This window comes from Gopherus flavomarginatus, chromosome 3 (genome assembly GCF_025201925.1).
Source record: "Gopherus flavomarginatus isolate rGopFla2 chromosome 3, rGopFla2.mat.asm, whole genome shotgun sequence".
NCBI lineage: Eukaryota > Metazoa > Chordata > Testudines > Testudinidae > Gopherus > Gopherus flavomarginatus.
Window position 1 is genome coordinate 215,002,477 of NC_066619.1, and position 27,671 is coordinate 215,030,147.

The 27,671-nt window shown below is 43.1% G+C and overlaps 1 protein-coding gene across 4 annotated transcripts in view; it reads left to right on the top strand.

Annotated features, from left to right (window-relative positions):
- Positions 1–27,671, top strand: part of GALNTL6 (polypeptide N-acetylgalactosaminyltransferase like 6) — a 980,583-nt gene that overhangs the window by 823,380 nt on the left and 129,532 nt on the right. For all 4 annotated transcript variants that reach the window (XM_050945337.1, XM_050945338.1, XM_050945339.1 and 1 more), the window contains exons 6-7: positions 7,651–7,836; positions 15,219–15,402. In XM_050945337.1, the coding sequence (XP_050801294.1) occupies positions 7,651–7,836; positions 15,219–15,402 (370 nt within the window). The remainder of the gene's footprint in view (positions 1–7,650; positions 7,837–15,218; positions 15,403–27,671) is intronic.

The window sequence follows — 27,671 nt, forward strand, 5'->3', positions numbered from 1 at the left end:
GAGAAGGAACTTAGGGTGGTTAACCTGTGCAGTGCTAGTTAGCCTCGTGGTAGAGCACAAGGTGAGTGGACAGCGCATGTGCAGGGCAAACAGACACTGTTGCCAAAGTTCTCTGATCAGAAGCACAGGGACACAAGCACACCTACAGTGGAGCACCCATGGGAGTGCACAAGGTGAAGTGCACAAGGTGAGTAACTTTCTCTTTTCTTGGCCTCATCATATGTCTGCACTGTAGCCGCACTAGTCCCTAAGTCTGGGAAAGAAGAATGTACCCAATCCCTGGCTCTGTAAGATCTGTGGCTTTGGTGTCTTTTCGAAAATCTCTCCATGCTTTTCCTGGGAAATTTAGGGGGTTTTGGTGAAGAAGGTTCTGCTCACCTAGCACATCTGCCACCGGCAGGAATCAGTAAAAAGCATACACCTTTTTGCCACACAAAGAGGGAAGAACAACAGTTCCATTTAAAAAAAAAATCCTCTTCTGTCATCTCTATCAATTCAAAGTGTATACTTTTGGACACTGAATTAGCAATTGGGTATTCTGCTTGAGCAGACCTTTAATTATTAGGACAAAACAATTTTCTCTTTGCTGCTCTTTTAGAAAAACTCCTCCAGTTTTTAAATGAAGATAAAGAGCCCACACAAAAGAATTACAATAGAGAATTTGTTTATAGACTATCAGCAGTGGAGACATAATGCTGCCCTTTATCATCACTTGTCATACCAGTGACAGCCTATAAAACTCTTGCTCCTGCATGACTCTTTATTTGTCACCTTCTGCGCCAACTCCTGCCCTGGCAGATGCCTGGCATGTATCAGACATATGATTTATTACCTCATTTAATCAACACTGTGAAAGAAAGAATGATATCTTTTCTTTTAAATTACAAATTAGGCATCTTCTCCCTATTTTTAGTGACAGGAGTGCTGACTTTTTTTACATCTGAGGTGCCCCATTTATTGCTCAGTGAAGAATTTAAATACTCGTCTCTCTCATGCCTGCCTCTGAAAGTGAAATTTATGTAATATTGCTGCATATAAATGAAGCCATCCTACCTCAGTGTTTTATTGTCATGGCAAGCTTGCTTGAACTGATTCTGCTGGCAATAAATGGCCTGAATGTGTTGTCTCTGGGAGACTTAAAGGCCTTTCATTTCATTTTGTTTTCTATTTTGCACATCACATTGGAATTTCTTTAGAGAATTTTTCCTGAAATTATGGTTTTGCCTTGACACTGAAGGGTGTGTGTGTGTGTGTGTGTGTGTGTGTGTGTGTGTGTGTGTGTGTGTGTGTGTGTGTGTGTGTGTGTGTGTGTGTGTTTGGAGATGCAGCTTACTGGCTTCTCAGGGTATATGGATAATGCAGAGGGCATGTGTTTACAGGAGGTTTTCTTGGAAGATATCTACAGCAATAGAATAGTCTATCAGGCTAGTGATAAAAATTAAATTGAGATGTGTGTGTTAAAAATCAGATTTCCCCCTGCCCTTTCGCTATGAAGGGAAACCCAAACTGGAGTTCTGTGGTAAAGGGGCAGTTTATTTTGATATTATGGAGAAATCTGATGTTAAAAACCAAAGCTCATAGAAATTAGTAACAGAAAACACCTAGTAGATGAGACTTTGCTAGGACAGAGTTATTCCCTCCAGCATATTCTCAAATGCTTGTACTATCTAGTTTTCAACGATCCTTAGGCACAGGGGCTTTCACAGTTTTGCCTCTCTTCTAGGAACTGATCTTCATGACCACTAGGTTGTGAGGTGTTTTATGTGGGGGCAACTCTTGAAAACAAACCACAAAGTGCAGCTCTTGCAGAAACAGCAGCATGATTTCTCAAGGGTCTTGCCAACATTCTGAGAAGTGCATTGGTTGCTTATATGTCGGTGACTGACCATCAAGGTTTTATATTTAGCATTTATATAACCTTAGAAAATACTGGGGCAGTGGCCCAGAGGGGCCATCTGTTGTGTTAGGTCTCACTATGTGTCTGAGATTGACAGGACTGGAACTGAGTGTCCTGAGACATACATTTAAAATGGAAATGCAGTATGGAAGCACTTTCATACTGATTTAACTTGAGGAGCTTTATTATCCGTGAACCTGATTTTTTTTGTTTTGAGAAAGCTTCATTCTCTTAACCATATTATAGTAGATTGTTGAAACTGGGTTCTGCATGCAGCTTTTGTAATAAAGAGATTATGGATTACATACTAAATCTTTCATCTGTGTAAAATTTCAAAATTAGACCTGTATTAGATGCAGTTATTGATACTCTCTTCTTCTGTATCAAAGTTTAGGATTAGAATATTGCTTACATGGATTTAATTTGCTCAGGGGCTACTCAGTCTAGACATTTTACATGTCTTAAGTAATCAATAATTTTCTCAAATTTTTGAAAGAGCTCTGGTGTGTTGATCTCTTTAAAAATGAGTATTTGCTGACATTCAGTACTTCCACTTTCTGAGTAAGTAGGATGACTTTGTAGGTACAAATCTAAGTGAAGCCATACTTAGAATACTATGTAAATAGTACAAATGTTGTTTGTATAGTTGACTCCTTTGTGCTTCTTGTGCCATGCTAAAAACCTAATAAAACCACTAAGTCACAGGACAAAAAACAGGCTTTTTCAAAAGGATAAAACTAACTTAGGAAGACTAGATCCTGATATTCAAAGATATGCTGAGTTATTTAACACAGTGTTTCCCGAAGTATGGGATGAGCTCCCTGCTAGGCATGAAGGGCTAGTTGGGAGAATGGGGACTTCTCTGTGGAGCTCTCTCCAGTCTCAGCTTTCACTTTCACTCTGGCTGTTATGTTTGTGGGGAAAACACCTTCAAAATATGAAGAGCACAATGGATGCAGAGATGCTTGAATGAGTTTGCAGGAAGCCTAAAACCATAGCTCTGAGGTTTCATTTCAATGGTTGCTATCAGATGTCAATGGAGATGCAATAAACACCAACATTTTCACTGCTTGCCAATGAGGTAAGAAAGGAGAAGTACCATATGGCTGGTCTATACTAGGAACTTAGGTTGGCCGGAGTGAGGATTGAGAGACATATCTATGCCAACCTAACCCTGTAGACAGTGCTAGATTGTCAGAAGAATTCTTCTGTTGACCTAGGCCTGGACTACACTAAAAAATTAGGTCAGCGTAATTATGTTGCTTGGGGGTGTGAAAAATCTACACCCCTGAGTGGCATAATTCAGCCAACCTAAGTCCCCTACATAGACAGCACTAGGCCAACAGAAGAATTCTTGCATTGACCTAACTACTGCTTCTGGGACGCGGATTGCCTATGCTGCTGGGAGAACCCTGCCCGTCAGTGTAAATAGTGACTACACTGAAGCACTGCATAATATGAAGAGTTGCATCAGCATTTCCCAAAGTGTTTAGGTTTGGTTTGGTTGAGGCAGTGTTTTTTTTTTTTTTTTTTTTTGAGGATACAGGGGAAGGGGGATGGAAGGTGTATAAATTATGATGTTAGGCCATTGACAATGCATAGCAGCACTGCGGAGAGAATGTGATTTGGTTTCATTTTCCTGAAGGGAGGCGTACCTCTTAAAAGCTTGGTAAACTCTGGTTTACCAAAACATGAGGAATAGAATGAAGTCCTTTGTACTAAGTGTCTATTTGTACTTAACCAAGGTAAGAGACAATTTCAGGGTTAATCAAAAGAAGAAATTCTGTTTAAACTCGGAGGATTTAAAGCAGGACCCTGCAGAGGACAAGGAAGAATGTCTTGTTCTTCCTCTTATTCCAAATCCCAACTGCCCTTTCTATCTTTTCCTTTCTCCCCGGTGATGGTCAGACTCATGAATGATTTATTTGCTTGCGCTGCTTACTAGTGCAGTTGTGCCAATTAAAGAGAAGGTGTTCATTCTACATTGTCCTCCAGCAGAAATTGTTAGTCCACCTAGGAGTAAGATGAGTCTAACAGCTATTCTGTTTATCTTATCATTACCTCATCTTTAATGTTAGCCTCACCATGTGTCTACTTCATCCTGTCTGATATTGTGAGCACCCTGGGGCCAGGGCTGTCATCTTACTACTTTCTGTACAGTACCTAACAATGGGACCCAGATCCTAGACTGGGATTCCTAAGCAATAGTATCATACAAAAAAATAATAATAAGTTTAGCTAGACTTCTAAGTGGAAATGGGGGGTGAAGTGACCGTTGAGTTGTGGTAAATTTTCAGAATTTTACAGAAGCACTATACCAACTAACTTTGGTGTGATATACCATGGAAATTTGCAATTCTCAGCAGCATTAAAGCTGTTTCATTTCTTAATGCTATAGGGTGATTAAAATTGCCACATAGAAAACTCTGGCTCAGAACCCCTTAAAGAATTCTCATACCCTGCTGTAAGGCATGTCTGTGCCTTTGTTCTTAGATATTATTTCCTTTTTCTGTATTCTTATGCTCAAAGAATAACTATGAAAAGAGCTCCTAAAAGCCAAGGAAGGAGTTGGGTAAATATACACTTAAAGGGTCTTACAAGTGGAAACAAAATGATTCAAGGATAACTTTGAATTTAGGAGTCATGATGCTGGATCCAGGTGGTTTGCTGACAAATCAAAAGCGTGTACTTCTTGAGCAGGTAAAGAGAGTATTGCCAGAGGTGTGATTAGTGGCAGCTGGTGCCCAAGATAAGTATTAGGGATGTAGGTAATAATCTGCACACATCCCCTGCTCCTTTGAATGGAAGCTGATCATACTTTCAAAGTGAAAAATTGGGACAGTCTGCAACGTGAGGGGGAAGGAGGCAGCTTCTTTCCTCCTCTTTCAGAATGAAAAACTGGGGCACTTCAAAGTCAAGGACCAGGTGGGAGAAAACAGTATGTATCCTTCTTCCATCCCTTTTATTATCCTCTCTCAGCACCAGCCTCTCTTCGTCCGATCTAGATCTTATCCCACCATCTCCTCCACACCCTCCCCCCCCACACAACCAGTTTGCCCACATCCTCATTCACTATTGGACTCTGTTACCTCCTGCACTCAAGCCATTCTCCTGCTAGTTCAGCACACTCCATCTCAACCTCCACCTGCTCAGAAACACCTACAAGCCAATGCCTTTCCTCTTCCTATCTAACCTCTTCATGGCTCAGAGCTACCCCCTAAAACTGAATGGTCTCAAGCTCAGAATACACACACCCCGACTCCTACACCTCCAGGTTAGACATCTCATCCCCAGAGTCACAATTCTTCCTTCCTGACATTGAGGCTCAGAAGTCCCCAGCCCCAACCTGTGGGTCTCCAAAAGCAGAAGCAGAGGCAGCAGAGAGCATGTGCAGACAGCTTAAGTGGGGATAGTGCCACTATCCCCACTCCACTTAAGTGGGGATAGTGCCACACACCTGTATTTTCTGCTCTGTCTCTCACCTCTCTGCTGCTAAAATAGGAAGGACTCTGGTGTTGTCAGGTGTATTGCAACTTCCAGAGTCCACCTGGTACCAGGTGGTATTGCATATTTGCTGCACTGAATTGTGACAATACTGGTGGGAATTAGTGCCTAAAAGCCAGGAATGACGTTTATATCAAACCGAAGCTCAGTGGAAAGGACATGCTTTTGCTGTTAATGCGTCTGCTATTGCTGTAGCTGTGCTACAAAATACACTTGTTGAAGAACAAGATGGACATCTGAATGCTGTCTGGTTACAAAACTGAGATAGCAATGCTGTTAAATGCTAAGGGCATTCTCCGCTGTAAAAATTGGTAAAATAAAAAGATCAAGACTTGTTGTAGCTGATATTCCAATGTTAATTCAGCTGCCCAAGTTACCAAGAAATAGCGGTTCAAAAGAAAAAGCCACCTGAAAAAGTCCCTAGTTTTTTTTGCCCCTAGAGGATAAGAATAAAGAAAAAATGCTCTTTTTATACCACATCTGGTAAAGCATTATTCTTCAGATTAAAATCCTACATGCCCAAAACAAACTCTAAAGACTATATCCATAGATCCTTTGTTATAGAAGCCTAGTGAGGGATTGCTTAAAGGAGATACGTACTGGAGAATGTGCTTCTGCAAATTTTACATCCTTGCTAATGGAACTTAAAGAAGATGACTGTGTATCTAAGTGCTCCATTGAGCATGCAGTTACCCAGCCTGTACATGGCCAATGTAGGCTTCTTCAAACAATAGGAAGCATCCTCAGATTTTGAGGTCACGGCTGAATAATAGGCCTTTAATACCTGCATAAGTCCAAAACAAAGAGATCCTAGTTGATGACAAATTTCCTACAATCTATAATAATATAGGCATGATCCAAAGTCCCTGGAGACTATTGGGAACAACATTCCAAAGGAATTCCAAATGTCACAGCATAACAAAGAGAAACAATCAGAACCTTATAGTCATTTTTGATGCGCATTAGCTTGTATCCACTAGCATCAGTAAATACAGCCAGAGCCATCCCCTGGATAGGGCGAATTGAAGGGACCGCTGCAGGCCCTGTGCTTTGAGGGGCCCCACAGACCAGTGTGATTGGCCGACGTGGTCGGTCCTGGAAGACAAATCTGTTACTTCCCTCTTGCTGGAGACAGCACCTGCCTTGGCCGCCTGCGTTTCGGTGCAGCAAGTCCCTCGACCTGGCCAGAGCCCTGAGCAGCCGTGGCGCTATGGCCAACAGTAGCCCCATGATAGGCGCTGGCAACTGCCAGCTGCAGCAAGCGGCCCAGCACTGGGCCAGATCTGTCCCAGCGGCCAGCCACCGATGCAGAATGGGGCCCCCAAGCCGGTGAGGGCTGATTTGTCTGGGCCCCACACACCCCTACAGACGGCCCTGAATACAACATGTCAAAAGTGCTAAGTATCAGAGACCAAACTTTTCCCTCCTCCTTTCCCTGCCAGATAGTTACTGAATGTATTCAGAGCAGGAATGAACATGACAAACTGAAGTGTTTCATCATAGGCAGTGAATTATTTTTCCTATTGTAGTATTTTCAGTAACATTTATGGTGAGGCAAAACTGTAGGAGGTGATTTCACTTCTATTGTTGATTTTTAATTAGAAGAAAATATATTCCAAATTTGCTGTTACGTGGTGCATACATAGTCAGGCTAAACAGACAAAATAGTACAGAATATATCAGTTGCTGTACTTCTACAGCTTAATTTTATTTGCAAGTCAGCCATCCATTTTCTTCTAGCTGCTAGCCAGTTGCCACTTGCAAGTTTATTTGCCCTCCCATGCTCATAAAAAACAATTTAGTCATGCTTATTTAACACTTAATTTTTAAAAATTGCTTTCCATGCATCATCTTGCATAATTAATACAAGTAAAAGCCCACTTGGAAAGGGCATTGTTTGTAAAACCATATGTCAAGATGATCATCCGGCCTTGGGCTGCAGAAACCAGAGAATGGGTGAACATTCTGCAGTTGTTTTGGCCATGATTGTATGGTGCATGGCAACTTGCCAGTAGCAGTAAAAGGTCTAGAATGTCAGTGGTTTCCTCCGTGTATTAGAACAAAGATCATTTACAATTTATGAACCATCTCAGAAAGGGTTTACAGCAGATACTGAAGGATTTGAAATTACACAAAATAAAGGGGCGCTGAATGCTTATAGTGGTGTCTGTTTGCATGTTTTCACAAATGCCCGTTCTTAGTTTGGCCCTCCACGGCTGACACCTCTACCCTTTTCCTCTCCTTTCCAGAACACTTGAAAGAGAAGTTGGAGGAGTACATGGCCCGTTTTACCAAAGTGAGGATTATGCGCACCAAGAAACGAGAAGGGCTGATTCGGACCAGATTGCTAGGAGCCTCGATGGCTAAAGGAGAAGTCTTGACGTTCCTGGATTCCCATTGTGAAGTCAACGTGAATTGGCTGCCTCCATTGCTTAGTAAGTGCTTGAACATTAATTGGCCATTAAAGTCAGAACACATGGTATAGTTACAAGAATTAAACTTATGCCCCCAAAATAGCAGATCCTTGCACTATATAAAAAGGTTAGTACTGTACTGCAGGTGGCTTGTGACAATTCTGATATCCCACACACAGCATGAGATTTCTAGACTTTCATATACAATACACCACTGATTTTTGCTGGAATAATTGGACACAGAGAGAGAGAGAGAGAGAGAGGTTATCTGGAAATTGAGAAGTCAATATAAGAGCGAGCTTGTTTGTCTGGCAAAACACAGGAATCTGAGCTTCTTTATTCCAGAGATTACTAGTATAACTTTTGCACTATAGTTCTGCTCTTCCCTAGTTTAATTTATTTTTTTAATAAGAGACCTCTAAGTCTAGTACTAGGTACAAAATGTACTGTAAACCTAAGAGCATTAAGGAATGTTTGATATGCAGCTATTGTACTCCTTATTCTTCCACGGTCCACTAAATCATCTTTTGTTGTAAATATATCCCAGATTTTGGAGTTAAATCCAATAACTGCATTCACAATAGGAAGCTCAGAAAGGATGATTTGCTATTGACTCCTGTGCTGGATTCTAGCTGGAACCAGCAAAGTTCCGTTAGTCAAAGGCTTGGGAAGAAACAGTTGTAAGTAGCCTAGGATTTAAGTCAGGAAACAATGCTCCCTTCCCTACACACCTACTACTCACCTCTCCAGACAAAGATGAGTGCTTCCTTCCTTTATTACAGACAAGAAACCTTTTTCTTTAAAAGAATCTCGCATAAGGATGGCAGTTTAGCCTTTCCTCAGTGAATGGTCATTATGTCTTGAGTTTTGCTGCTGGAACTGATTTAGTGGCAAAACATGCTGATTAAACATATTTAAGCAGCAAAACGCCTAGTTCTGTTTCCGAACTATGCAACATAACCCAGAAGACCAATAACCAGTCTCCCTAAATATCTCTCAGATAAATTTTGTGGATTATGTTGGTATTGAAGACCATATATTTTCTGACTACGGTTACGGGGCCACCATTAGGGAAGGCAGGAGGAGGCATTTCCTCTCACTCCTTCCACCCCGAGCTTTTTACCATATTTGAGTAAAGTTCCCAGTGGGGGGAAAGATGCAGCCTCTTCTCCTCCTGCTGCCCTGCTCCGTTGCCATCTGCAGCCACAGCATATCCCCTTTCCCCTGACATGGAGCAGCTGCTAGCAATGCTGCTTGGGACCAGGAGCCTGAATCCTAATCCCCTGCACAGAGCCATTGGTGCCTGATGTTGGGGTGTCCCCATCACCCTCACCCATTGTGTAGCCAAGCAAGCAAAGTGTGCCCCCTTACTACAGCTCCTGCCTTGCGGAGCTGCTGCCACTGTGCCAACTAGGGACTGAGCACATAGCCAGCCCCACAGCAGCAGCACTCCCCCGGACACAGCTCCCTCCTTGTACCCTGAGCTACACCCCTCTCAGAACCTAGCTATCTCCTGCCTGCACCCTGAGCTACCCCCTCTCCGCACACAGCCCCTAGCTACCTCTCTCCCTGCACCACACCCCTGCCTGAACACAGCTAGCTATCCCCTGCCTGCACCCGGTGCGCTTTTCAAACTTTTTTGAGTTGAGACACATGCACCCTTTGAGTTATAATTTTTTATTGCTTCCCCTCTATTATCTGGGGGGGAAAAAAGATGACAGCTTTTGGGTGCCTACAATAGCCCCTGGAATCACGGTTCAAGCTGCCCCCTTCTCACCAAAATCTGAAATGGTGCCCCTGTTAGGGTACCCAAATTATGCATCCAGTCTATTCCCTAGTTGTCACTTTTCCTTATTCACAGCATCAGCATTAACCTTTTATTAAATAGCACCACCATCTTCATGTAAAATTCAAGCTGCTGGTCATGTGAAAGAGCAGAGAGACCAGTAGACTTCCACAAGCTACACTGTCAGGTCACTGCTGAAGCTGCTGGATGTGCTCACCTTATCTAGCACAGATGGGAGTCTTCTGCCCAGGGCCAACTCCAGCTTTTCTGCCACCCCAAGCAGCAAAAAAAAAAAAAAAAAGCCGATCGGTGGCAGCCAAATCGCGCCGCTTCGTTCTTTGGCGGCAATTTGGCAGCGGGTCCTTCACTCCCTCTCTTCCTCTTCGGCGGCAGCTCAAAGAAGAAGAGAGAGATTGAGGGACCTGGAGGTGCAGCCCTGATACCGAACGGAGTGCCGCCCCTTTGTATTGGCCGCCTCAAGCACCTGCTTCCTTCGCTGGTGCCTGGAGCCGGCCCTGCTTCTGCCTGCTATTGGGATTTAAGGGTTAACTGGATGTTACTCAGTGGATCCCTCAACTAGTGCAAAAATCTTTAGGCTTCTGACCTAATTTTTTAATAACTGCAGATGTGTGATGTAAACCTTCTACTTTGCTAACTTCAGTAGGCTGGAAAATCAGAAGTTACAAACCCAGCTTTTCTTCTTAACCCTTTTCTGAGGGGAGAAAAACTTTTAACTGGGTTTTCCTCCAAACAATCTCAGTTTAATCACAAACTCAGTTTCCTCAGGCAAACACACAGACAAATGAGAAGGTCTGGGTTATACTCTGGTGTTATGGGGGGTGGGGCGATAGCTGTCATCTTCTGGCCACAGTTGGCTCCTTTCTAAAGTAAACTGAAACAGGAAGCAAGATCCTGCAATTGAGTCCCCCTCTCCTTAGATGTCAGGTCCAATGGAAATAACATCCAGTGAGTCAGCAAGGACCATTCTAAAACTTAGGCTTGAGATAAACAGACCCAAGGCTAGGATGGCCAGGTGTCCAGTTTTTGACCAGAAAGTCAAGTTGAAAAGGGGACTTGACAGTGTAGATCTGACCGGTCTGGAAACCCAAAGTCCAGTTACTGTGGGGGTTGGGAGGGAGGCGCCGAGTCATCACCCGCGCCAGCCCCTACTGGGTGGCTGCAGCTCCCAGCTCTGGCTCTGTAGGTGAGTCCTTCCCAACTCACTCAGGGAGAGCAGGAAAGGGGAAAAGCAATAAGTGATGGAGGGAAGGGGAAAGAGAAGTGAATGGGGTAGGGCCTTAGGAGGAAGAGGAAGGGCAGAGGAGAGGCCTGGGGGAAGGGGTGGGGCAGGGCTTTGGAGAGACAGGGAAGGGAAGGGGAGGTTCCAGAACTACTGCTGGTATGTATGGTTTTTAAATATTACAAAGTTGGCAACCCTACCCAAGGATAGGGTTGCCAACTTTCTATTTGCAGAAAACTGAACACCCTTGCCATGCCCCTTGCCGCACCCCTTCTCTGGCGTTCCCTTTTGCTCACTCCATCCCCCTCCCTCTGTCACTCGCTCTCCCCCACACTCGCTCATTTTCACCAGCTGGGGGTGCAGGCTCTAGGTTGGGGCTGAAGATGAGGGGTTTGGGGTGCAGGAAGGAGCTCTGGGCTGGGGCAAAGCGGTTTGGCGTGTGGGAGGGGGCTCTTGGCTGGGGCAGCGGGGTTGGAGTGCAGGCTATGGGTTGGAGCTAGAAATGAGGAATTCATGGTGCAGGAGGGGGCTCTGCGTTGGAGCAGGTGGCTGCGGTGTGGGAAGGGACGAAGGCTCTGGGGCAGGGCCAGAGATGAGGAGTTTGGGGTGTAGGAGGAGGCTTTGAGTTGGGGCAGGCAGTTTGGGTGCAGGGGGAGCTCTGGGCAGCAGTTACCTCAGGTGGCTCCCAGGAAGCTGCCAGCATCTCCCCCTGTATCCTAGGTGCAGGCGCTGCCCCCGCAGCTCCCATTGGCCTCAGTTCTCGGCCAATGGAAGCTGCAGAGCCAGTACTGGAGGGGAGAAGCAGCACATGGAGCTCCCATGCCCACTCTCTAAGCCCAGGAGCCAGAGGAAGATGGCAGCAGGCACTCTGTCTGCCCCACTGCAGGCGGCCAACTGGACTTTTAATGGCCTGGTCAGCAGAGCCAACGCCCCTTTTCAACCGGACATTCTGGTCAAAAAACAGATGCTTAGCAACCCTACCCAAGAATCACCCATTAGACCTGGAACTTGAAACAGAAAATAAAAGAAGGCAAACACAAGATGAACAACAACAAAAAAGTTTCAAGGGCAGCCTGCACTATGTCTTCCTAAAAGGAGGAATAAACCATTTCAGGACTAGTCTTACTTCCTTTAAAGTAAATTCAAAATTTCTAGTTGCTTAAATGGGAGCAGCATCTGACAGTGGGTCAGAAGGATGCACCTCATAGCTCTTTCAACACATTCTGCATTTTTTGAATGACACTAAATGAAACTCTAGTGAAGCATATGGCACATTTGGCACTTACTGCTCTGATGCTGCATCCACAGGGTGAGCTAGGCTGCCCTTATTATGTCTGATTGGATCTGCAAAGCATGTTGAAAAATCCTCACAGTGAGACAAACTCAACTGTGTTCTAGTGTGAAGGCTTTCTGTGTTTATCAGCCTGTCCCAACCCTATTTCTGAACAGTTCCTCTGGTTGAGACCTCACAAATACTAGGGCTGAAAAAGAATAATCACTTAGGGATTTATGACATGAGAAAGTTGCAACATTTTAAGTCAAACTGTCTTTTAACTGGTGCAAACCCATGTATGGCAACGTTTAATACAAAATAAGAGTGGCTTATTTGTCGTTAGCTTAAACTGTTTCCTAATTGATTTACACTAATCAGAAATAAGCCACTCTTACACTGAAATGAGTGTCCACACAGGATTTGTTTGCTGTGGTTTAATCAGATCGGTTCAAAGTCATACCTTTAGTTAATGCAGTGTAGTTGTTGCCGTGTCGGTCCCAGAATGTTAGAGAGAGAAAGAGACCCACCTTGTACCTTTAATTAAAGCAGTGCTGTGTTCTCATATAGACCAGGCCTTTTCTCTCACCACAGCAGCAGTACCACAACAATGAAATGTTCTGATTCTTGGCACATTATTTGGTTTGGGGGGTTTGTGTGCATTTTAAAAAAAAAATGCACAATTTAAAAATGAATAGATTTTGTTGAAACTTTCCAAAAGAAATGGCCTCTGGGCAAAAGCTGAGCACAGAAATTTTCAGACCAAAAGGAATTATGAGCAGTTGGAAAGGGAGTTATACTGGATTTCAACCTTAGCTCAGCAGTCATTACAGTACCTCTTCAAGTGGGGCGGCGGGGAGAGGGAGAGAGAGAGTGCAGAAGGCTGATGAATTTGAATGAAGGATCAGTACTTCCTCACACATGATAGCATGGTTCCATCAAGAGCCAGACTGCCATGAAAGAGTCTTGTAAATGGGCTGGCTGGCTGCCTCCTGAGCATGCCCTTGTGGCTTGAGATGACTCTTCAGCAGTCCTTCCTCTGTTTCCCCACTTTTCTTCAGCTCAGGGCCCCTGAAACTATGAGACAAACTTTTCTCTGGTGCAACACACCCTCCTTGGAGCTGAGTTTATTAACATAACAAAATCAATCCCAAAACAAAAGTCCTCAACTCTTCAGCAATTCTTTTTCATTCACTCTATCTTTCACACTAAGGTCTCCCAGGTCTCCCCTCCCTGGAGTCTTTTTTCCTGAAGACTCAGGGTTTCCTACTCACTCCTAGCAGTCTCTGTAATGTTTCTTTCTCTTTTCTCTGAAGTGTCCTGTTCCTCTTTATAGGAGAATCAGCTCCTCCTTATCCAACTGGTTCTAGTAATTAAACTGTACACCTTATACAGGTGTTGTAGGCAGGGCTACCTGTTTGGGGCAGGCCACTAGGTTTTAGAGGGGCAGGCTACTCACTACAATGCTCTTGAAGAAGGAATGGGTTCCATAGATCAGTGCAACACTTGACAGTATTGCAGTTTTGAAGGAAGATGATGCCATGGTGAGTGAGCACCTCTCTAATCCAGTTCTCTTCATGCCTATCTGTGTCCTTTTCTGACTCAGAGGGTTCCAATCCTGCCATCTGTTCATAAGAAGTGGCTTCTGCAGGTTCCTGGAAGGGATGGGCGCATGCTAGTAAGCCACCTCTCTACCTGCCCAATGCCCCCAAACCCATATGCTTTAGCTTCCCTCCATCTGTGAAACTAGAGGAGAGCATCAGGGCCGAAGTTTCATAATCCCATGTTGACTGTTGCCAGGACTGCCACTGAAAAGAGATGGTATTAAAACTGACATGGTGGTGGTAATTAAATATACTACTACCTGGCGCACTAGTCAATGTTGTTACTTTTAGTAATTATATCCTAATAACAGGAAACCTCATTACAGCTTTCTAGAGGAGGCCTGCAGATTTTTGTGAGATAATTAACATGTTTTTCACCATTAGAGGTATAAGTCTGAAAAGACTACTAAATTTCTAAACGTAACCATTTCACACTACTGGTCATCTCAGAGCTGCCCCTTTTCCAAACCTCAAATGAGGAAAGGTGGAAAGTTGAGTCTCACACACTGGCCTGGTCCACACTACAGCGTTAAATCGATTTAAACAGCGTTAAATCGATTTAACGCTGTGCCCGTCCACACTACAAGGCACTTAAAATCGATTTTAAGGGGTCTTAAAATCGATTTCTGTACTCCTGCTCAACGAGAGGAGTAACCCTAAAATTGATATTACTATATCGATTTAGGGTTAGTGTGAACGGAAATCGAAGTTATTGGTCCCATTCTTTTACTGAGCTACCCAGAGTGCACCGCTCCGGAAATCGATGGTAGCCTGGGACCATGGACGCACACCACCGAAGTAATGTGCACTAGTGTGGACGCATAAAATCGATTTTATAAAACCTGTTTTATAAAATCGATTTTATTAATTTCGATTTTACTCTGTAGTGTGGACGTGGCAACTGAGGAAGAGAAAAGAATACACTGGGGTTTTCTTCATTCCTCATTGAAATGAGCAATACTTTTTTGCATATTATTGCTACTGGCTTTGGAGTTCACCTTTAATTTTCAGTATGTGAATTAGAAACTGGTTCACACTAAAATGCCACAACAGCAGATGCAGAATTACTGCAAAGTCCAGTATTCATGCATTGAAACATAAATAAATGGGAAAGCCTTTCCTCTTCAAGTTCCTGCTGTCCAGACCTCACACTAAACAAGTAGTGTTTTTATATTTTACTTGCTGGCTAGTTCCTTTGCTGACAGATTGGGGACAGCCCAGAGTAGCAAAGTGACAGAGATATAGATGACTGGACTTCTCTGGGTCTCACTGGGATGTGACTCACTTTAAAGAATTATAATTGCTTCTAATCAATGCCCAACTGCATTAAGTCCACTTTAGATAAAGGCCTGATGCAGATTTGAAAAGTGAAATGATTTGGGGGCCGTAGGGAACTAAGCAGGCAACCTTCAAACTTCAAAAAACCTGGGGGATTTGCTTTGCAGTAACGATAGATGGCTTGACTAGACATGCCATTTCCTATTTTCTGCTTTCATCTTTCAGACCAGATTGCACTAAACTACAAAACCATTGTGTGTCCCATGATCGATGTCATTGACCACAATCACTTTGGCTATGAGGCACAGGCGGGGGATGCCATGCGAGGAGCCTTCGACTGGGAAATGTACTACAAAAGAATACCGATTCCTCCAGAGCTCCAGAGGTCTGATCCCAGTGACCCCTTTGAGTAAGTAGCAGTAAAGGGAAGAGTTGGAACAAGAGGCAGAGAGAGCAAATAAGGTAACTCTGATAACAGAAACACCAAGCCCAGGGCTTTCTAGACCAATTAGCCCTAATTAAAGGTAATAAAAGCAAACAGCAACAAACGGCAGAACAGTGAGAAAAGGTCAGTGTAACAAGTGATGAAATAGCAGAGGTTGTGCTTGGATGCACAGAGCTTCCTTGCCCCTGGCATGTATTGGCAGGATTAAAGGGAGGAGGGCAGGGAAGAGGACTTTGTGTGTAAGAGACAGACCAAGGCAGAAACACATACTTGTAGTTAACAGAAAAGAAGAGCTGGGAGAGGACAAGAAATAAATGTGACTATAGTTATTCTGAGGAATAAGAAGAGAATATTTTCTGAACATACTTGAGTTTGATTCCTTTGCTGAAGATTGATGCAATAGCTTCACCAATAGCTGAGTCCACATTGTGCTAGTAAAGGCTCTATTTATGATGGATGGTATTGCTACTGTCTATGTATTGCTATAATTTAAACACAGTCCTATCAAAGCAGAACAGTATCAAGCTGATTTGTAAATAATCTCTGATAAGACAGTGTCAGATCCTGGTATTGTATGGATCAGATAATTCATAGTAATGACCTACTAGTCTCCACAAAGCTGCATCTATTTTTATTTTATTTTATTCTTGTCATGTAAGGACAACATGGGATTTATCCTCATCAGCAGAGAGAGGAGAGAGAGAGAGAAACCTGGCTTAGTTCATTAAACTTTCAGAATCACTCATGCAGCTCACAACCCAGCAGGGCTGGCAATGAGATTTGCTCTCATGCTCTCATTGTCCATTACTGAAACTCAGCATTGTATCTAGAGCTGCCATTCAGATTTTCACAGTTTAAAGACATCAAAAAAACCTTCTCTTGTTTCAAAGCCTGGCACTACCTGAAAAAATAGGTCTGATCCATGCAGAATCAGTTTCCATGGATTTAACAGGTTCTGTCCCTGGGGAAAAAGATGCTGATTCCTTGGGCTTATCTTCATTGCAAAGTTAACTTGTGTTATAGCTAGATTGTTCCAGTTATCTTGATCCTGTCTCACATAAAGTCCCCTCACTCATGTGCAACAGTGTCAAAGTAAGCACAATTTATTAGCTACTAACATGACCATGTGGATGCAGGCTAGTGTAATGTGGATGCAGGCTAGTGCTGCAACACAATGTTCCAGAGCCACTAATCCTCCAATGCCTTCCCACAATTCCTCCCATGTCCCTTGGAGAGTCATCTGTTCTTGCCAGCTACCTATTCTCTGCTTCCAGACCAGAAGTCACCTAGCACTTCGGATAGTCCAGTTTAGCTTTTGAGTCACACCTTTATACATGGCTTCCACTACCACCAATTGCAGTCCTCCAGCTCTGGTTCAGAGCTATTTTTTGTAACACTTGCGTTTTTCTAATGCTTTGCAGCACTCAACTCTCAGAGGAGAGGAAAAAAGAAAATTAAAAGGGAGACATTAAAATCTGTGTGTCCAATTCAAAACAAAGAAATAATTAATGCATCTCCAGGCAGCCCTAGCTTTTATACTAGCAAGTCACAGGCAGATTTTCACTGTTTTCCTCTAGTCAATAAAATGGCAAAAATAAGCACTACAATATGGAATAGCAGAGATTACCCTTAGAATAACGGCAACTAGATGTCTTATATAAACTTTTGAAATTTTTTGGATTCCAACAGGATAGGTTAGAATAAAGTTCTCCACAGTTAAATGTACCATTTAAACAACATGTGGTCTGCTTTGGCAAAAGTTAATGTATTTTTAAGTTTATATCCGAAACAATGCTAAAATCTGGTAGTAACTGAAGAAAGATGAGAAATGATGTGTGCATTTAAGACTAAAAGTGCATTGGGTGGAAAACAACTCTTGTTTTTATTCACTATCTTTAAAAACATTATCTTTGTTTTTATAAAAAGACATCATAAACAAGGACAGCCTACGTGGTATATGTAGTCTAGTAATGTCAAAACAATCTGTAACAAAAGCACAAGACAAGAAAATACAATGTCATACATATATTTTATGCAGGCAGCTTCTTTAGATTCTGTAATCTGTAGAGCTGCCAGAGCCTTTCCCCACTGCCAGAGCCTTTTACTGTGGTGAGGGAAAGGATCTGTCTATGGGGAGACAGCAGAACACTACACTGTTAAAAATAACAGTGTAGACATTGGAGGCACATCTTGGATATGTAGACAGCCTCTATAGGGTACATATCCTAGGGTTCAGGTGTATCCTTACTTGACTAAGCAGTGCCTCACCATCTACATTGCTATTTATACCTGTACTATGTGTACTCTACACAGTATCGAAGTGTAGACATGATGGTTGTTTGGGAGGGAGGTTTCTTTTTTTTCCAATATAGTTATATTGGTAACAGCCCAAGTATGGACACAGTTATATGGGTACAAAGTGTCTTATAACAGTACAGCTTATTCCCCTTCCCATGTTGAAATAACTATACCAGTATAAACACCTTTAAATCAATACAACAGTGTCCACACTAGGATATTATGTTGTACCGGTATATTTAAAGCAGTTCAACTTTCCAGTGCAAACAAGGTCTTACATCATGTGTAGTTATACAGCTCTGTGCAAAGTTTGCATAAAATGTTACTAAATCAGAATGGTAGCTTGACACTGACTGCCTTCATTCATCACAGATGTAAATGACTACACAAGATGCAAGGAAGGATTTATCAGGCCTGTAGTACTTGCACTTCTTATGTGATTTGAATTCTCTTGGTTGCAGTAGACAATATTGGGTTTGATCCAGTGTTTACCAAAGGCAATGGGAGTCTTTCTATTAATTTCCTGGGGATTGGATCAGACCTACGGTAGCTATAAAATGGTATTGAACCTGGGACCACTACTTTACATCACAAACTAGGAAGCAGAATATGACGTAGCCATAGGGCTGCCACCTCTGAGGTACAAAATAGGGGCCATTCTGAGCTAGGAAAGGGGAGTACAGAAGGGAGCAGCGGTGTAGGAGACAGGAGGTGGCTGCAGGAGGCAGAGCGGGGCCCTGCTGAGCAGAAGCAGCCACCCCAAGGTGAGGAGCAGGGCACTGTGAAGCTGCTGACATGAGCGCTTTTTTGCTCTCCATGAGTTTATTAGTCAGGTAGGAAGCAATGGCTGCTTAACGGCTCCTGACAGAAAGCCATGGAGCAGCCAGGACCGAGGTGAGCAACAGCACCACAGAGGAGGAGGAAAAGGAAGAAGAGATCCCATTAGCAGGTGCTCGAGAGGTGACTCTGCTGACAAAACCCAGGACTTTTAATGTCCTGGAAAGACTTATAGATTTCTTGGGACAGCTACCTCAAAAAAGGGGCAATCCTGTGAAAACCTAGGGAGGCAGCAACCTTAGGCATTTTGTGCTAGGTCAGTTCTTCCATTCAGAAGTACTTCCTTTCCAAGAACAAAATGGACCAAAGCATTGCTAAAAAGCAGTGTGATTTTGCTTTGGCTAGCGATTATTATTTTGTCTTTCAAAGCCAGTACTGCTTTTCTTTATGCAGAAAAAATACAACTACTTCTCCACTTATTTTCACAGCCTTAAAAATATCTGATGCTTTTGTAAGCAAAGTCAGGACGAGCACTACCCTGACATCTGGTGGTGAATTGTAGGGAATGTGGAAAGAATTCCAAGAATTTCAAAGAATGGGGAAAGATTTGCATTGGCATCCACCCTCCACTTAGCATAAGCCCACAGCAGACTGGGATGGTTATTTTAACAGCTCTGGGATCCCCAGTTTCTTTGTTATTGGGGCAGGAAAAAAAAAAGTTTGTCACCCTGATTGTGTGAATGGGGAGCTGTGGGACTGCTTTGTGACAGAGATGACTCAACCTCAGTTGGGTGGTACTTGCTAAACATGGGACATGGGTTCCAAAACCCCATGAAGTGAGAGAGGTTGGGGACTGGTGTGTGTACCTGATGGTATGGGCCCCTTGTGAGGGCCTGGAACACCAATTGCACATCCTCCTCTCTCCACTGTGGAATGTCAGAGTTGATTTTTTATTCCCTTAAGAATCTGGATACAGGTTACTGAGCTGAACTCACTTTTGGCTAATGGTGCACTAGCACTGGGGCTCCCCTACTATGAGCCGAAATCACTAAAGAGCTGAAATTACTAAGCTGAGAGCACTGAGTACTGTGCTAACTAGTGGGGGAGCCTGAAGCTATACTGTGGAACAGAGCAGCTGGCGGAGTGGAGCAGTTTGTGGGGATGGCTGGAGCGGATCACGGGACAGCTGGTGGAGCAGAGCGGCTGGCAGAGCGGAGTAGCTGTGGGATGGGTGGAGCGGCCCACAGAGCGAGCGGAGCCGAGCAGTTTGCAGGGACAACTGCAGCAGCTCACGGGACAGCTGGTGGAGCGGAGCAGTTTGTGAGGACGGCTGGAGGAGCAGAGTGGAGCGGTGGGTAAAGCGGAGCAGTTCATGGAGAAGGCGGGAGCAGAATCCATGGAGAGGCAGGGCAGTTGGCCCCGGACCACGTAAGGTGCCCCTTCCCCTTTCTACCCAGGCTGGGGGGAGGGACCTCCGCAGATAGACGCTCGAACTTTGGGGATGCACTGACCCAGGACAGAGACTTTTGGATTGTGGGACTTTTGGGATTGTGGGTGATTTGGGGGTTGCTCGGCTCAAGAGCCCAGGAAAGAAGACACAGCCCAATTTCCTGGGGTGGGTCTTTGCTCACGGTTTGGTCTATGAACTCTAGTTGAGGTGTTTTCCCAATTTAGTGTTTGTTGTTTATCTCATGTATTAAACCTTTTCTGCTACACTGAGACTCTGTGCTTGCGAGAGGGGAAGCATTGCCTCTTTGAGGCGCCTAGGGGTGCGTGTAAGATTTTCCCAGGTCACTGGGTGGGGGCTCGAGTTGGTTTGGCATTGGGTTATTGAAATGGAACCCCTGGATACTGAGCCCGGCCCTTGTTGCTGCCAACTCAGAGGGGCAGAAGGGTTACACTTTTAATACATAGCATAGGACAAATAAGGTAAACCTTACAAACCTCATGCCTAGACCATCAGAAAGTTAATTGACTTAGACAGTTTTTGTAGCAATGAAGTTGAACCATTTCCCTTTAGGTCTGTATGTACTGACATTAGAGGCAGATTCAACGAACAACATGCTACTATTTTGTAAGCAGTAGGGATTTTATTTTTTGTTAGGCTAAATATTTTGCCATTGGTATTCTAATAGTTGTACTTCTTGCGAACAGTTTCTGATCTGGGCAGATTCTTAATGAACTGAGAAACTGCCAACTTTTTTAGTAAGATACCAGCAGTTAATGCTATGTGATTCAAAAGTGGTGGTGGTGGTGGTTTTTTCTTTTTTGTTTTGGTTTGTTTTTCCCCCCTTATTGAAGATGCTGGCACAGTGTGTGCCTTAGCAGAGAAGGTCACATCAGCCCAAGATGTGATGCACATTAGAAAGCAGACCACAGTACGGAAAACTAAAGCACAGCCACTATATTATTTGAACAAGAGACTTGCATTCTGACCGCATACAATCAAAATATTGCTGCAGTGGACACAAGCAGAGAAAATTGTATGCGTAGCCCCTACACTAACAATCAGAACTGTTGTCAGGTAGGCTTTTGCTATGACAGTACTTGGCAGCTTGCTGAACTCCACAGCCAGCTGAACTGGTAACTTTGGAATTAAATTACTTTTTGTTTTTACTGTCATCCAATCTGGCAGTTGATTACGTGTGACAGTTGCATCTTCCTACTGGACACTGTATTTCTGTATAAAATCCACCTAACTGGGAAAAATCTGGACTCTTAGCCATTTGAAACAAACGTGTGGGTATGTCTTAAAGTACATGCATCCACATTGTCATTCAAGCAGCAGCTTCTTTCCTAATTACAGAGGAACTGGGAGCATAGCTGCAGTGCATCACTCAGCTTTTCGATCAGGCACCCCCAGTTTCATTCCTTTGTAACTTGCTCATCACAAATTGGCTTTCGACTAAAACTTGCATAAAGATTATGACTTTGGAAATGTGTGAGTGACTCAGCAGCCCATCCCCCAAATTATGTTGATTTTATGATGCCAGTGCATGTACCCTGAATCTGCAGCCCTGTAAAAGGGTGCTGGCCAGGAGGTCCCTGTTAGCCAGCTCCAGTTAAGTGGAATTAGTTGGAGCTGGCAGGGGAGACTGCATACTGATTACCTGAACATTTGGCACCTGCGGGCCTGATTAGCCAGCCGGCTGTATAAAGCTGGCAGGGAGGAAGCTGGGTGAGGGGACACAGGAAGGGGAGGAGCGTGTGGCTCTAGATCCCTGCTACCTGGGGAAGCTAGTGGTCCGCCAGGGTATTGGCCTGGAGACAGTGTATATAGCAGGTGGTGGGAACTGGCACAAAATAAAAGAGCACTAGTGCATACACTTTGAGTGGTCTCCAACTGAGTTTTATGGAGGAGCCAGGAGGGCTCCATTAAAAACTCATTGAAGGCAATGGCAAAACTTCCATGGATTTCATTGGACCAGGATTTAGCCCTACAAGCTAAATTCTTCCATCGAAGCTCCAGTGTACATCTCCAAAAAGCAGTTTGTCCAATGACATTTAAAATCTCATCTGTAACATATATGTGGTGATCCTTAGGGATCATTCTATACTCCTAACATTGTTTATGCAGGCTTCCCAACTCTTCTGTGCTAAGATAAATGGGTCTGCTAAATATAATAGTGGTTTGACACACAAGAGTGCTGGGAAGAGACTGTTCTTTATGCCCTGGCACCTGTCACATGGCATTGATTAGTGTTACAAAATGTTCCTACCTCTGGCAGGCATTAGTAACCATTGATACCAGTGGCTACTGTTACAATTCATTTTTTATCATATCCAAATAAATTACTATATCAATTCAAAACAACTACTTAGCAATCACAAACTAATAAAACCAATAGATTAAAGATATAGAGATATATAGGAGGAAGGACAGGGTAGCTGTTCAGAGCAGGTACTCTGTTATATATTTGTACAGCACCTAGCACAGTGGGGCCCTCAGCCATGATTGAGGAGGGGAAAGAGGTGCTACTAGAAGCTATTGGAATACATATAAATTATAATAAAAATACATTATCTGAATGTCCTGACAGCTGAGAGGATTATTCTGCTCCTTAATGGACATCTGTCAATAGCTGTGATCTCTGAACTGCTGACTTCCACCTGTGAAACTCCATGTCTGTGTGGCCCTAGAACTACATATTGCCCTCAGTGTAGTTCTTTCTGAAGTGGCCTGATCAGCTGCTGAAGTAGATATGCCACCTTCAAACCTGTTTGTTGCTCCTGGAATTTTTTACTGAACAGAATGAGTGTGTGTTATTTTTCAGATCATAAGAGAGAAAGAATGGTTCAGTGGTTAGGGCATTAGCTTATGACTTAGGAGATCTTGGTGTGAGTCCACTACAGACTTCCTTGGGCCAGGTCATTAGTCTCTCTGTGCCTCAGTTCCCCATCTGTAAAACAGGCCTATTAAGACTGCCATACCTCACAAGCATGTTATGAGGCTAAATACATTAAAGGCTGTGAAACACTCAGATACTATTGGGGCGGTGAGGCATCTGTATAGAGATAATTTCAGTTGCATTCTGGATGTTCACAAGGAAAGGAAACCAGTAGCTTGCTTGACTTTGTGTTGATGTCTTTGGTTTTTCTTGTGGGACTGACCTTCAGACTGGTTATGACATATGACCTTGGGGTGGATGGCGTAGCTGAGAGCCTGGCAGATTGCTAGTCACCCCTCTTTGAATTGCATCTAGAATTACTCTTGCAAGCTATTGTAAGGTTAGTGTCTTGTCTGAACTTGACACATTATATTTTAGAAATAGTCATATTTACTTCACAACCCTTTTCCTGAAGCTCCTTGCTTTTACTATTTATACATTCTCTTGAAAGCATGTCAGCTCACAGAAACTCCTTACCAGGCCTGTATTTCACATTTGACAAATGCTTTTTGCAATTTTATGATCATTTTCTGAAGTTTAGGCAGTGCTTTTGGACAATGATTTCTATAATATGGCTTCCGCTGCTTTATAGTCTGTGTCTTCTATGACTGATCTGTGCCCATAAACATATTCATAAAGCCTCTCGCAACCAGGAACAATTGCCAATATTTCTTTTTCTATCTGAGCATAGTTCTGTTGTGTTTCAGTACATGCTTGGCTATTCACAGGGTATACTGCATAAAGACAGCCTCCAGACCATGTGAGTTTGCATAGACTAAGGACCAGATTTTCTGGTTTAGTTAAGCTGTGGTTGGAAGTGAACCAAAGACAGTCAACAATAACTTTAATACCTTTTTATGTTCTCCTAATCCTGTGGTGCTATGAAGATCATAAGATTTTTGTAATGAAAAATGGAAAAGCTGACATACCCATGACACACCCAACTCCCACTAAGGCACATTCTCTCCCTCTGTTAATGTGACCCTACCTCCTATGGGAGTGTAGAACAATGTTTCTGTGTAACCCAATAAATTTTCACCAAAAATAAGTGAATAAGAGACAGATGCATGTGTTTGAGTGAAGAAAGTTAAGCTTACCATCAGTTTAAGAGAAAAGATGAACTATTTTTTTCCTTAAAATACTTTTCAAGAGACACAAGAATTTTGGCCCAGAATATGATGGTCAGCAAGTCCTGTGGTTCTAAGGGCCATAGGATATCAGAACCTCATTACAGATCTCTCGTTTATAGTGGTGTTTATCTGTATAAGAGCCTGTGAGCGGTTTCTGCACCAAATTCCACCTGTGCAGGTAAAATGCCATTCTTAAATTACAGATTTACAGATCTTCATCTCATTCATGTTTGTGCTGTAGAAGCTCCCAAAAGGAGAAGTGGTGTGACCCAGTCTCAGCCAGAACCCCCACTAAGGCATAGATAGCCGCCAAACTAGATTGTTTAGCAAGTTTTATAGTTGCAAATTAATGCCAATATTTGCCAGAATGAGCTTAAATTCCTTAGAGTCTACACAACATGTTGTCACTAGAGGCTGTTTATCAGTCTGTGCTTTGTAAATCTCCTAGCCTTCCATATTTCCTAAAAGTCATCATTTCTTCCAATATCTACAAACATGATGTAGATCTAACCCATTCTCTGGCTATATTATCATTTTATTTCTACAATGCTGAACTCTGAACTGATAACATATATCTGATTTACATCCTGCTTACCTCCGTCGTGTGCTGGAGGAGATAAGGAGGAGCCGCTTGCTAAAATTCCACTAACAAATTGAATACTCTGCATCAAACAGCTCCTGTAGTATTCTCTACCATAAAGCTCAAGCTCATCTGTACAGGAGGCAGTGCCTTCTTGGAAGCCAGTCCAAGACTGTGGAATTAACTCCCATAGGAATTAAAGACCATTACAAACCACAGCATCTTCTCACTCCAGCTACAAGATATACTTCTTCAACCTTGCCCTCTCCAATATCAAAACGTATTTGGTTGAAATTAATTAAATTAAAATAATACCAAAAAACCCAACAACAAAAATAAACAAAATCAGACCAAATCCTACACCGCATATAGGGCTGAGTTAGTAGAGCGTTGCCAGCAGATCAAGGGAAGAGATTATTCCCCTTTATTCAACACTGGTCAGGCCACATCTGGAGTATTGCATCCAGTTTTGAGCCCCCCACTACAAAAAGGATGTGAACAAATTGGAGAGAGTCCAACGGAGGGCAACAAAAATGATTAGGGGACTGCGGCACATGACTTACAAGGAGAGGCTGAGGGAACTGGACTTCGTTAGTCTGCAGAAGAGAAGAGTGAGGAGGGATTCGATAGCAGCCTTCAACTACCTGAAGGGGGGTTCCAAAGACTATGGCAATAGGTTGTTCCAGTGGTGGCAGATGACAGAACAAAGAGCAATGGTCTCAAGTTGCAGGGGGGAGATGTAGGTTGGATATTAGGAAACACTATTTCACAAGGAGGGTGGTGAAGCACTGGAATGGGTTACCCAGGGTGGTGGTGGAATCTCCATCCTTAGAGGTTTTTAAGACCTGGCTTGACAAAGCCCTGGCTGGGATGATTTAGTTGGGGTTGGCTCTGCTTTGAGCAGGGGTTGGACTAGATGACCTTCTGAGGTCTCTTCCAAAACTGATTATATATGATTCTATGACTGCCCATACAGTTTTCTTGGGAAAAGGTAGAGAGACAGAATGAAGCACATGTGACAGATGGTAGTCACATTGCTTAACACAATACTGGAAGGCATTCACATACTAAGATGATGAGAGCAATATAAGAAAAGAACATGAAAGAATAGAATAGAAGAAAGTGTTGGCGTGAACTTACATTGACTTCATTTCTATATACCACATATAGATGACTTCTTCCTGTATGCAGAGGTGTTGTAGCTGTCTTGGTTCCAGGATATTAGAAAGACATGGTGGGTAAAGTAATATATTTTATTGGACCAACATCTGTTAGTGAGAGAAATGAGTTTACACCATCTTCCACCTTGACTCTCCTTCTGATGATTTATAAACAAAGTTAGAGATGTCCAGGCCAAAAATGACTACTAAACATACTGTATTTCTGAACAACAAATATTTTACCTTTGGGGCATACAAATTCCTTCTAAAGTCAGGTATTTTTTAAATATTTCTCAAATCTTGTATGCAGAAATCAAACCCTGTATTACATATTAATCGAGTGCAATATAATTCCATAGGTGAGTAGATAGATTATGTAGATAGAGCCTATCAATTAGATAGCTAATGTGTATATAATATACACACATACAGTCAGTATATTATTCAAGGGAGAAAGTATAAACATTTCCAGCAAAGTACAGCTTAATATTGCCAAGTAGTGTTGCCTGCTCTCTTACCTATGACTGAGATAAACCATGTGGTTATTTGTTTAAATGCATATTATTATTTCTTTTGTGCTTGGCACTTTATAGACAGATATGAAGACAAGGTCCCTGTCCCAGTAGCTTACAGTCTAGTTACATAACCTATCAAACAAGAGGAGAGAGTGGCAAAGGGACCAACTAATGCAGTGTGATTGATGGGTGTGGTAAAATAATCTAATTGTTAGTGCAACAGTGTTCTTCATTTATATGTGTGTGCATCCTGCAAGGAATGTTTTCAATGGGTTAAGGGGTTTGGAGGAGTGTGAGCTATAGTTAGATTCCAATCCATAGTCCCTCATTATTTCACTCTACAAGCATGTGTATCCAGCAGCTACAGTAAATGGAAATGGGAAGGGAAAGCTCTCACCACATGAGTGAAGAAGGGGGAGCTGTAGGGAAGCACTCTTTATCCAACCAGGAGATCTCTCCTTCTGCTTTTAGCATTAGCAGAAGAGCTGTGCCCGCTTTACTCTCCTTTCCTTTAACCCTTGCAGCTATCCCCAATATCAAGGTTTTATCTCAGGCTACAGAAAGGAAAGCTTATGAAAATCTTTTATTAAAAATATCTGGAGAATATCACTTGGATACAAACACAATAGGTGCCTTAGAAATAAAATAGATGGATAGACAAGATCACCTTCTGATGTATCCCTAGACACTGTGGGTATGTCTATACTGCACACTAAACCCAGACTGTGACTCAGATTTGAGCCCACGTCCCGCTTCCATTCACACACAAATTAGTCTGATTCAGATCAGCAAGCACCTATCCTGTCAGAGCCCATATCCTGCTGTGACTCAGGTCCAAGTCCTGTCTTTTTGCAGTTTGAGTACAGGTCAAGCCACTGATCCGAGCCAGAAGGTCTCCATAGCACAGTATGGCTGCGTTGGCATGGCTGAGACACCTAGGTCCACCAATTGTAAACCCAGGTTTACAATGCAGTGTGGACACTCAAGCACAGGCCTAGTGTGCAGTGTAAGCATCCCCGTGATGTGTTTTCCTTTCATGTAAGGTGAGATTTCTGAGGATATAGTTATAGTGGCTGCAAGATAACTGCACATTTCAGAGGCGTTGTGATGGAAGAGTCAAAGACCAGGTGCCTCAAGCAGCTGTGAAATGCCAATTATCATGAAAGCCCCCCCACATTCACTGGAGAGCGTTATTTCAGTTCCAAAATGCTACCATTTGTCTTTTTTGAGATTGGTATCTTTGGTGTTTTTTTCATTGTCTAATTGTTGTAACTGTTACTTCCAATGTTGGCAAGGCATTGTTTGTTTTTAATTACCAAAGTTAATTAGCCACCGATAGAGCTAGCAAATAATGAGCAAAGCACATCACCCACCTTTTTCTTGGC